At 36.7% G+C, this 12,687-nt stretch overlaps 1 protein-coding gene across 1 annotated transcript in view; it reads left to right on the forward strand.

The window, feature by feature from the left end:
• The window catches only part of LOC105935677 (gamma-aminobutyric acid type A receptor subunit gamma2), a gene marked incomplete at its 5' end in the record, with an annotated part of 42,340 nt that extends 30,579 nt beyond the window's left edge, over positions 1-11,761 (forward strand). The window contains 4 exon segments of the mRNA XM_036134002.1: positions 1,806-2,011; positions 3,409-3,432; positions 4,560-4,577; positions 8,036-11,761. Coding sequence (XP_035989895.1) covers positions 1,806-2,011; positions 3,409-3,432; positions 4,560-4,577; positions 8,036-8,317 — 530 coding nt within the window.
• Positions 11,762-12,687: the final 926 nt, after the last annotated feature.

The following is a 12,687-nucleotide window of genomic DNA, read 5'->3' on the forward strand; positions in this document are numbered from 1 at the left end:
AGATGTACGTTGCAGAACAACCTTGGCCTTAATTACTCCCTGATGTGAAACACATCAAGAGCCTTGCAGAGCTTATAACACCACCTTGTAATATGAAGCAGTAAACTCAAGCCTCCTTATTCGTGCAGCTCTTTTTTCCTTGGTGCCTTCTTCTTTAATTTCAACATCCTATCTCCTTCCCCTGTGGGACAGGGCAGCTGCTAAAAAATCCTGTGTTCCCTAAGAAGATGAGCCCATCCTGAGACATATGTTTGCATGCATGCCTTAATGAGGCATTAATTATGCAATACAGGCAGGAAGATGTGGAGATGCTACTTCAGCACAATAATAATACAGGTGGCTGCTTCACAGAAGGCAAAAAGGTGACTCAAGATGAAAAAAAAAAAAGAAAACGAGAGCAAAAGTGAAAGATTCAAGGAAATTTGTCAGCTTTTGAACTTGCCCTTGACATCTTCAGACGCTGCTTCGTGATTCACTTACCAACACATCCCTTAATCAGCTCTTCCTGTAGTCCCCCTAAGGGTTTTTAAGACTCAAGTCCGAGAGTTATTTAAAAGAAAAACATAGTTACTTTATATCTTTTTAAACTTGTTTTTTCCCCACCTCCCCAGCTTCAAACACCAGTTGGGGTTGTAGAAATAAAGTAATAAAAACATATATCAAATATATTAATTTTGCTTGATTGAGGATGATGTGGGAGGTGAAGCATGTGTATTTAGGGAGCGGATTATCACAGACGACATAATTCTTAATCCTTCAATGCCTTCCAAAAATATATCAGTTCACACAAAATGCCACCGTGTTAATCTTGCCGCAGACGGACGTCACTAAGCTCACATTAAACGAGTACATAAATTACCATCAATAGATATCAAGCAAGTCCCTTTACAAATATAGAGCATTTAAAGGAAATAGGTCACCTTTATCTTGACTGTTGATGTTTGTGGGTTGTAATGCTGCTGTCGTGTAATCTGTTGTACATTGGTGCTTACTAGGTTGCTTGTCATGGGACAACCTCTGCTTCTATCAAGGTTATTAGTAAAGACAGGGGAAGTAAAATGGTTTCAAAACAACTTTACAAGATGGCTGATGTAGGAATGCAGTATGTTTGAATTGTAGTTGCAAGTGAGATGTAGTCACTAAGAATATGTTATGACCAACTTATGAAATAATTAGCTTAAATGTCCCCAAAAAACAATTTTTTCCACACAAAACAGTCTACATGCTATAAGGTTCTTCTTTGCTAATGAAATAATTTACATTAAAAATTCTCCACACACTCCACAGGAGTACTCATACACTACACAAAGTACATATAATATATTGATATCTTTTAGAAATTGTGCAGCTTTTGTTTCATCTGTAACATATGTAGCATATGTCAAATCGTAGCTAAAACGTAGGGCGTTAAAACATGTTTACCACAACATTTATATTCATCCAACTTTTATTTTCCATTTCTATACTGGCTCTGGCAGGAACAGCTTCCCTATTTTCAAAGGAATCTGGACCCACAGAGACATTTTGGCTAAATGTGTCAGAACATATCAGAATATAACATATTTAATTTTCTAAATGCACATTTATTTATAAAAGACTAAATAAATGAATAACTTAACCAAAAATTAATTTTGTTTTTTCTTGAAAGGTTGTAGATCTTCCGATCTGTTACCAATGATCATGTGATGGGAGATTTCAATGATGTAATTAAAGGGAATGCTATAACAATAAAAGGCGCATGGGTCAAAATGTTTGGGGGATTTTGTTTGGTCAATTGAACTGAAATCAAATGTTTCCTTTGCCAGGCATCACCACTGTGCTGACTATGACCACACTGAGTACCATTGCCAGGAAATCTCTTCCAAAAGTGTCATACGTGACCGCAATGGACCTGTTTGTGTCTGTCTGCTTCATTTTCGTCTTTGCCGCACTCATAGAGTATGGCACACTGCACTACTTTGTCAGCAACAGGAAGCCAAGTGCCAAAAAGGACAAGAAGAAGAAAAACCCGGTGAGCCTCTTCTAAATGCTAACAGAATATTTGTGGTTCTAAATTATCTCTTGAGTTTAATTTTTTCATCCCTTATATACAGTAATATGTTGAATAAACTGTTAAGCTTCATTTTACATAGTTTACATTTGACGTGTCTCTCCCCAGGGCTGCACTCAGTAGGTTAGACATAAAGCTCTAACCTTTTCATAATCCGTCTCACATCTGTTACAGTTGTTGTTTAGACCAGGGTCATGTGACTTAAGAGTTGGCCTTATATGAGCTCTAAATCCCTCAAGTGACCATAGCAAGTCCAAATAAGTGTTGTGAGCTCTTACCAAATATCCTACTCCTTACTCCATCCTTATTGAGTTTATGTGCAAAGTGTAGGAATAATCATTATTTCAAAGCAGGAATTGAAAGACTTGAAGAATAAACATAATGTGCTTGTGCAGGGATGCTGAATTAGGGCAAATGTGGCTCAGTGGGTAGGGTAGTTGTCTTGGAAGATTGTGGGTTCAATTCCAGCTTCTGCATGTCAATGCCACCTTTGGCAAGGCACTTAACTCCAAGCTGCCTACCAATCTGCATATTGGTGTACAAATTTGTGCATGTTAGTGAGTGCAACTGAGTTAATGTGGCTATAGTGTAAAGCACTTTAAGTTGTCAGTATGACTAGACAAAGCACTAAATAAATTCAGTCTATTTATCTTTTTGGGTGAGAAAGAGCAGAATGGTTGGCATGAGAGCTATTGTCTTATTGCAATACTTTTATTACAATACGATTTTTGTAAATGAGCCAACATCCTTAGAGGAAGGAAGGGATCAAAGAAGGAAGGATGCATAATGTGTGTGTTATACAATACCTTTCTCTGTTTAACAAAACTCTCATGCATATTGTGATGTTGCCTCTGTTCCTAATATAAGTAGTTAATGACCAATCACACCCAGAAGACTGTAAGGTATATGTTAGACACCATCAATCATAACTTGTGAAGATAAATTGAAATTAGTCATAATCAGTATTAGAATAGCAAAGTTTTATGAAAACAGTTAATTTTAGTGAATCTCTTGTGCATTTGTTTTATCTCATGTGCTAAATCTTTCCAATTTTCTTGTCAGTTCTTTTATCCTGAGTTGACGCTGCTGTAAGAAAGATGTGAGATCCACATAAATCAAAATGGATTCACCCACTGTCCATATCTAATTTGTGTGTCTTTCTGCAGTGTATATGTCATTTCTCTAAGACCTATAAAGTACCTTAGCTGTGTTTCTCAATACAATATCTTTGTCTCTCCCCTTATTTTGCTGGTTACTGTTTTATAATTCTCTGTTTATCAAAATAATAATAATGTGTGTATATATATATACATTCCTTTGTTTTATTTTTTGCTTTGTTTCTCTCGTCTGGACAAAAGCTCCTCCGGCTCTTTTCCTCCAAGGTATATTGCCTGTGTCTGACTGCATGTGTCTGCTGCATTTCAACTCTTTGGGCCCCCAGCACCTCACTGCTTTTCTCTCTGCGCAACAGCAGATACGCCTCTTTCTATTACCACTTATATACCCGCATTCTAACTAACTCTGCACCTCCTCAATTACTAAATGGGTATTGAAGATTACATTCAAAGGGGCGCTTAGCAGTGCACAGTGCGGAGGCAGCCAGCCAGACACACTTATGCAGTTTTTTTCTTCTTTTTTTTTTCTAATGAAACTCTAATAAGCGTCTCACATATCCTGTGGTCAAAAAACGTTTCAGTCAAGAGCCCAGTGTGGACTCATTCTGGCTCCCTCTGTCCTGTTCCACTCTTTGTTGTTGTTACCACAGTGAACAAGCAGCCAAACCAAGAGCTTCCTATATTCTCTTTTCCTTTTTTTTTCCTCAGTTAATGTTTCAGTGTGCTCATTGGGCTTCTTAACCTGACGCTTCCTAAAGAGTCAGCAGAGCCTTAACAGACTGAAACAGACAACCCATGCACTGTGTAAATGTTACTTTGATTTGGAGGTAAGTTTAGACAAGTAAAAGCTTGTAAACTATGAAAAGGGAGCTAAAATAAGTTAAATATATATATGCAAATTCCACTCTTTTGCATCAGTATTAATTGCAGGAGGATATTTAAATATACAAATGCTTTGTCCAGACTTGCTTTAGTATGACCACATGAAGTAAATATTAATCTAATGATCTTAAAAGTGATCAAAATTCAAAATTCTCCTTCTGGGGTTGTTGCTGATTTTATTATCTCAAAAGGGTTGTTGACTTTCAGCCAGTTAAAGCTGTTGGTGCCACTATGCTGGTTCTATGTTTACTTTTTTTCATTTTGCAAACACCAACTCAGCCTATCCCAGCTTGACCAGGTCATGCAGCGGGACATTGTTGCTGTTCCTCCCGCTTGAGCTTCCACAACTCTTTCCTTAAGCAACCCCCTTTGAAAACTCCGTCATAACCTGCTACTGCTACTCCTTTCATTAATGTAACATAGTATGGTTCTTGAATGAGGAAAATGATGCCTCAACTAACCCATGTGCTTTTTGTTCCTTCTTTTTTGCTTATTTTTGTGGTTATGTATAGTTTTCAAAGGGAAAGAAGGTTTGTGACCTAATGCTGGGCTTAGTGAGAAGTTACAGGGAGTTAAACATGACTTTGGGGATGCATGCTTACAGTTAATAGTGTCACGCCTTAAATAAACCTGCATTGACCTTTTTTCTTTTCAATTGTACTGCAGCCATGTTTGTGTAAACATAAATCACAGGGAACATATTTTAAAAAGAAAATTAAACAGCTTTGTGCTTGAAATGTAAAACATTTTGTTTGTATTCTCTACATTTACACAACAGAGCGCTTCTTTTGAGCACCTGTAGAATTAAATATTAAAGAAAATGCAAATGCCCTCTTCAGATTAGACTAAAACTGCATCACAACACTGAAAATCAAACAGATTGTTGAACCAGACTTGTAGGACGCAATAAGAACACAACACACTCCCCTTTACACAGGATGAATTGTAAATGTATTGGTGAAATTGTATAGAGTGTGAGTAAATATCCCAGCGCAGCTCTAATAATTGCAATGCATAACAGAATTACTGGAGAAGCAGTGCAGAAAAACCTGGGAATCCAGCAGCACCCTGCTTGCCGACTTGCTGAAATTAGGTTTTAAATATTTCTTCCACTTTCCAGTGATGTTGAAACACCAAAGGTCCAAAAGACCACTGTCAATCTTGTAAAGTAGCCTAATAACCAGTAATAAGAAATTGTTTTTAAACTTAAACTTTGTAAATTTAGTTCACTTTATTTTGTCAATGAACTTGACCTCATGAGTCATCACCAAGATCAAAGATTCAGTTATTTTCTGTCAATGCATTGGTGACTATTATATTGCTAGAGCCATGACTACCATTTGGGCGAAAAAAAAAAAAAAAAAAAAGTGCCATTTTAAGACACAAATTTTGTAATATTTTCTCAAGATAATTAAGCTTGTCTCAATGTGATATTTCAATATTTAATAGTCTTAAGATAAGAGGGGTTAGGTTCAGGGAATTTTCTTCTCAAGGTAATATGTCAACATCTAAAGTTCTCTCTTTTAATTCTAAAGCTAAATTTTAAAAGCACAAATAAAAGTGAAAAGAACCAGAGAGAGCAAGATTAGTGGCTTACCAGTGTAACTTCAGGTCAGGTCCTGGGCTTTTATTGTCACAAAGCCGGTTGACTTCTTAACTTATGCCATCACCATGACAACTTTAGGGGCCGTCAGGTTATAGATATCTCCACCTAAATCATGTCCAATGAAAAAAAACGATTACTTTAACGATCCTGTTAGAAGATGAAGATAGGGAACTGCCGTTAATTCTATTTCTTAGTGAACATGTCTATGGCAGAAGAGATTGTGTCATTTAGTGACAGCACTAGCCCACTAGTCTGTCCAAACAGCTAAACCGTCATGTCTTCATCATGGTAAATGGCTTGTACTTGTATAGCGCTTCACACTACAGTTTAGTCATTCACACCCTGACGGTGGTGAGCTATGTTAGTAACTACAGCTGCCCTGGGGCAGACTGACAGAGGCGAGGCTGCCATGCACTGGCGCCACCAGGTCCTCTGACCTCTGCCAGCATCATGTCCATACATTTTTTGAAACTCATATCACTTATATAACTTTTTCTTTAATGAGACTAAAATATTATAAACCTACTATAACATCTGTTGTTTAACATTGTCATGTTTTGCTGAGATGAACTGAACTCACACCAAACACGGAGCTTAGTTTTAAGAAAGTTTATTGAAGGGAAGGTGGGTTGTGGAAGGAGGAGAACCAGAGTATATACCAGAATGGAGCAGGTGGAAGGTGAATGCAGGAGCCGGAGAACTGGAGGGACTGAAAGACGCTGGAGTGCTGCGGGTGCTGCGCCGCAGAAACAGGAAGCCTCCAGAGCAGGTTAGAGAGTCCTGGCACAGAGGAGACAGGATTAATCCAACAGTGGAACAGGCCTTACTTTAAGCTGGGAGGTAGCAGGTTGGTGTGGGGAACTCTGACGACCAGACGTAGGATTATCTACAGTTTAGCCAGACTAGGGAGAGTTGACGCTCAGCCAAACGTGGGAAGATCTCTGGCTGAAGTGCAACAGAAGGTTGACGCTCAGGAAGATGTGGGAGCATCTCTTACTGAGGCATCAGGAGATTGAAGACGAACCAGCAGGGAAGTGAAGGCAGAAGGAGATTTTATGTAGGGAGGCTGGCAGGTGGAGTGAATTCTGTCTGATTAAAGCCTAACGAGTGCGACTGATTACTGGGGGAGTGGAGGGTAAGGCGAGTGAGAGGAGGATGAACTGAAAACTCACAGGAAAAGAAGCTAGACCAAAACTAAACCCTGACAAACATAACTAAATATGGGTGACAGAAAATGAACTTCAACAATGGCATTACAGAATCTCACCTGCTGGACTACATTTTTTTATTTTATTTTTTTGTCTGTTGTGGTGATTAACATATTTTAAAGCAGTGTGGATTTTTGCACAGGAATTAAGCTTTTCAGAATTTTTCTCATGTCCAACAGGTGACGGATGTAATGTTTAAAACTGTGAAGTTTGCTGACAAAAATGTAAAATACTTTCATGTTTGATTAATTTGGCTGCAATATTGACATTATTTTTTGCAACCATGAGCTTTTTTTTCCCCTACCTATACATTGTGATTGGTGCTCCTATAAAAACGCCTCCTGTTTTACATAAATGCACAAATATCCAGAGTATGTAACCCTGGTTTACTTACTTATTTGATAGCTAGCTTACATGGTACCACACATTCTAAATGTTTGGGATGGTTAAACCAGATTGTGTAGCGAAAAACCCCAATATATTTAACCTAGTGTGGGGCATACGACACTGGATAGCAAGGCTTATAAAAAATTAAAACCTAAAAAGGTTACTTCAAGGGACACCAAACACAGTTACTGGTGCATGACTTCAGTTTCTTCTATCATTGTGATTAAAACAAAACAAAGCTAGCGTATTGTTTTGTTTGTTTATTTAAGATGTCATGAGCAGTTAGGGATAAGATTAAAAAAAAGAGTAGCTTGGTTAGCTTGAAAACAATTGCTGCCACGGTCATTCTTCAATTATATATGATTTAGAAGAATCGCTGGGCTTTGGAATATATACCATTAACATATAAGTTGTTTGATGTTGGATGGTAATATTCAAAAAGATCAGGCGCCCAATAGTAGTTGTATGTACTTGCCAAATTGAAACAAGAGGGCCACATAAACAGGAGGGACTGCTTCAGCCATCAGCTTTATTCTACCTAAAGGTAAAATTTGTTTCACAGGTTCAACAGAAGTTGACCTAGAAGATTAAATAATTATGCCAGTTGTTAGTTAAGGGGCTGCCTGTCCATTTTACATGGAAAGAAATTTACCTAGCAAGCTGAAGGTGCAATTTAGACTTGGCCATTTTTGGACCTAGAATCAAGTTCCAGTTCTAAATTGAGGCTTTCAGCAAAGTATTTATGACATGACTTTAGTGGCTAACCATCAGTTTGTCTTATTTAAAGCAGACACCAACGGTGGACATCCGTCCACGCTCGGCTACAGCTATCCAGATGAACAACGCCACACACATGCAGGAGCGAGATGAGGAATATGGCTATGAGTGTCTCGATGGGAAAGACTGCACCAGTTTTTTCTGCTGTTTTGAAGACTGCCGCTCTGGAGCCTGGCGGCACGGAAGGCTGCACATTCGTGTTGCTAAGATAGACTCGTACGCACGTATCTTCTTCCCCACTGCGTTTGGTCTCTTCAATCTGGTCTATTGGGTCTCCTATCTATATCTTTAGGCATGGGAGGGTTCCCAACCAGTCCATTACCATTTTCTGTATGCTCAGCGCCAGCAAGTGACATTTTGCAAGAAAGAGACCCACTGAAATACCCCGACATTTGATCTGATTTTTCTTTTTTTTTTTTACATTTCTGTTATTCAAGTCCCTTTAAATTTCCAATAGTTTTTTCAGACAACCTTGACAAATATTGCACATGTTGTAGCACTGCATTTTATTGGTGTGGAATGGTTTTACTGTAGTTATGTTGCAAAAGCATTGATTCTGTGAGGGATTGTTTATATATATATATATATATATATATATATATATATATATATATATATATATATATATATATATATATAAATAATTTTTACTGTAGCTGGATACAATACTTCTAATAGTCCTAAATTACATAGTTATTTACCATTAACTTGATATCGAGTCTATTTGCTGTCAGAACTGTATAGAACAGAATGAGGAACAACAAATATCAGTGTTTTACAGAAAGAGAATATACATCAGTTTATTGATGAATTTCAAGTGAAACAGTCGCTATATTCAGATGACTACTGGATGTACAACACCATTGCAGAAAAAATATACATTTTAAAATAAATGTAAAAAAAAAAATGTAATAAATATGAGTGTAGCCCATTATGTCTTGACTATGACTATCAAAACCTTTGTGTTGAAATGATCAATTTCATTTAAAATTTGTTTACCTATTTTCTCCTTTTTTTTATTCACAGAGGCATAAAATCTGAGGCACTTTAAAAGAGCTATGTAAACAGAGTGTCTTCGGTAAACATTTCATGTGTGGTCAGAATATAACAATGCTTTATATGGACAATGCTCAGCTGTACAGTTGCTGTATATATTTTATTATTAGATTTAGGGGTTGCCTCTATTGCATGCACCTTTCAGGCCAAAAAAACCCAGCATATCTTATGGTCTTCTACTGTTGGCTATGGTAACTACAAAATAAAAAAAGCTATTTCGACTAATTTAATAAACATATTTTCTATAAAAACTAGAAAACTAAATCTTAAAAAAAGGCTCTGAAGATCTTTTTATGTTAAGGTATTGCCTTTGCACACAGGTGGATAGAACAGCACAGTATTTAAGCAAAGATATCTCAATCAATTAATTGTTTTGCCCTACAGAATTAGCCTGCAGCATCGACAACGCTGACCCTTCATGGCCACCTCCATTTGCCCTCAAAAGTACTCATTAACATAATGCCAATCTGTTTCTATATTTAGGCTGTTGAAGAGAAACTAGATCGAAAGAACTAATAGTTTTTTTTGCCCTTTGTATTATGAGAGTAAAGGCTGCAGCTACACATCCATAGATGTAGTTTTTCGTTTCAAATTAGGGACTCAAAACTAATCAACAAGTCAGTGCAAATGTGAGTCCTGGTAGCTTTAAGGTAATTAGAACTGGCAGCGGCTCTATTTGGCATCGCCTAAAAAAAAAACATACTCATAATTATTATAAGGCGGCTTTTTTCTTCTGAGAACAGATGTGTAAGATGTCTTTATTCGACGTCTCTTGTCTCTGCCACAATCACGTTGAGAATGCAAGTCCCTGCATAGAGTCGAAAGGAAATTCATCTTCTAAGGGGTTATAAAGGCCTTTATTCCTCGGTCTTTGTTTATTGAGTTTTGCTTGAATGTGTGATGACAGCAAATGCCGTAGATGATAATATGTAATGCACTTGAATTATGAACCCCATACCACTCAGTTTTGTTAGACATCAGTATGCAACTGGAAGTGCTGCAGTATGAATTGTAAACTCAAACGGAAGGGGTGTAAATAGCATTGTCTATGTACATAAATTATAAATGGAAGAAACACAGTTGTCAAGCTGTTGGCATTTTCTAAAAGGGTATATATTTTGTAATTGTAACATTGTTACACTATATCAATCCAACACTATACTATATTTATTGTTTATGCTGGACTGACCTTGCAACATACTTGATGGGGAAAGGGTGGGTGGGATGGTGCAGTGGGTTATTTATCTATTTATTTATATCATAGTTGATGGTATTATTTTTTAATTTATGAAAATGCATCTTATGCTCATATAGCCCCTTAAAAGAAACACAGAATGCTGTCCTCTATATCAAAGAGACATTATTGTTCAATGTGTCAATAGAACTTGAGCCTATTTATCTTGTGTTTTCTCTGTTGTGATCAATGTACACTACTCTCACAAAGGCCTGTCAAACTGTTCTATTTGTTGAGTGACTTGCAACATTATACGTCGTGCTGCTTCTGAGTTGTAGACTTTACTTAGACGACTAAAAAGACAAGAGTTCCAAAGCCAAAAGAAGAAGAACATTTGCTCTTCTTTTACTGTTTTTTTCTTTCTTTTTTTTTTTTCTTTTTTTTTTACATTTTCCACCGATATTGATTTACTTGTTTGCTCATTGGTTTCACCATAGGAGGACAATGCAGTTATGAGTACATGTGTTTATGAGAATACAGATCATATTATAGTTCCCATATTCCTTCCCCATTTGTCTAGAATGGTCATTTTACTGTGCTCCACTTGGTAGTCTTTCTCACATCTTTAGCGAAAATGAAATAGTTAATAATCTGTGACTGCAGTGCCGAAATGGACATACAGGTGTAAAGAATACCTTACTTTGGTGGTGGTGTTTTTGAAATAATTCTGACCTGTATTTTCAAGTTCACCTTCATAACACTTCTATTGTAGTTTACAAAAAGTGAAATGACACAAAAGAAAACAAATTGTCTAGAAAGTTATGCAACAGGTAAAATAAAACCAAAGATTATGAAATCTAATCAGTGTGAAGGGTAAATTGGAAGACTTTTCAGCCACTTGATTGATGATTCCAGTTTTGAATGGTAAGGCAAGGGTCAAGGCCTGTTAGCACAACAATTATTATAGTTTGGTTTGATATCCTGTGAATGCAGAGATTTAAAGGTGTATGCAGAACACGGAGGCAGGTTTACACACCCTAGCATGCTTATTGGATAAATTATAACCCGAAAAGATTTATAAGAACTGGTCTTCTTTCATCTGCTTGTAATCCCTTGTCTCTACAAACATCATCATTCGCTCTGTTTTTAACAATGTAATGTTAATTATTTTGGGACCAATGGGTAAAACATAAAGTACATGAGCAGCACATGTAGATATTTTGTGTTGTTATTAATGTTATAAAACTGCAGAAAACAAAATATGAACCAATGGACATGCAGGGCTTTGTAAAAGATATCCAACAGCAAAATAATTCTGCTGCGATTCTCATTCATACGATATTAGTTGCTTTGTGTTTATATCTGATTGTGTTGAGGGGGCACTGATCAAATCTGACAGCGTCTGGATAATATATTACAAATGTTATGGAAAATTCCTTTTCATGAGAAAATATAGCACATAGTTGTGAAGTTTTACAATAAAATGGTTGCATTTGTCTGCGCCCAGTTGGTCTTATTCATTCTGTGTATTTTTTGTTTTATTTTATTTTTACTTAAGTAGGCCATTGGTATGATGACGTTTGACATCCAGTACTGTGCAAAACTTTTAGGCAGAGGACAAACATTAAGGGTTTAATGGTTTGTGTCTTTCAATTATTAAAATTTGGTGAAAAGAGGAGAAAGCTCAATTTTTTTTTTTTTTTTTTTTTTTTTTTTTTATGATTTGTCTACTCTTTGAATTCCAAACAGGATTATTTATTTTTTTAGGTACACTTGCACACACAGTTTTTGAAGAAACTTCATTGTTCCGAGCATTGTGGGAAACTAATCACAGATCATCTATGGATGTCTGCTTACTCAAATCCTTTTGTCTTTTCATGCTATCCCAAACAGACTTGATGATGTTGAGTTAAGGTCACTACATGGACCTTCCACTACCAGGACTTATTGCTCTTCTTTGCATTGAATGCTCTTAATGACAAAAGCCTTGCATGTTTTATCTCATCATCCTGCCACAGAATACATGTTGGGCCAAGTCATACTCTTTGTAGATAGGTACATAGATATATTCTGGAAAATATGGGTAATATATTTCCATTAGTCTTGACCAAACTTCCCATCTCATGTGGGAAAATGCCACCCTCACCATGCTTCACAGTTGTTTGCAGGAACGTATCATTGTATCACCCTGCATTGTGCCATTGCAAAATATTTCAGATTCTCACTCATCAGCCCAGGGCATTTGTTGCTGTTGCAAATGAGACAGAATGAAAGAAGCCCTGAAAACAAACAAAAAAACTGGTTCAGGTGTTCATAACAAATATTGCATTGTTTTCACCAATAATTAAGTTTTTGGGCTACTTTTAAATTTGAGCGTATTTAACATTTGATTTAAATCTAAGACACCTCAGAAACTGATAACCATAAAATCT

The sequence above is a fragment of the Fundulus heteroclitus genome, unplaced genomic scaffold (genome assembly GCF_011125445.2).
Source record: "Fundulus heteroclitus isolate FHET01 unplaced genomic scaffold, MU-UCD_Fhet_4.1 scaffold_713, whole genome shotgun sequence".
Lineage (NCBI taxonomy): Eukaryota > Metazoa > Chordata > Actinopteri > Cyprinodontiformes > Fundulidae > Fundulus > Fundulus heteroclitus.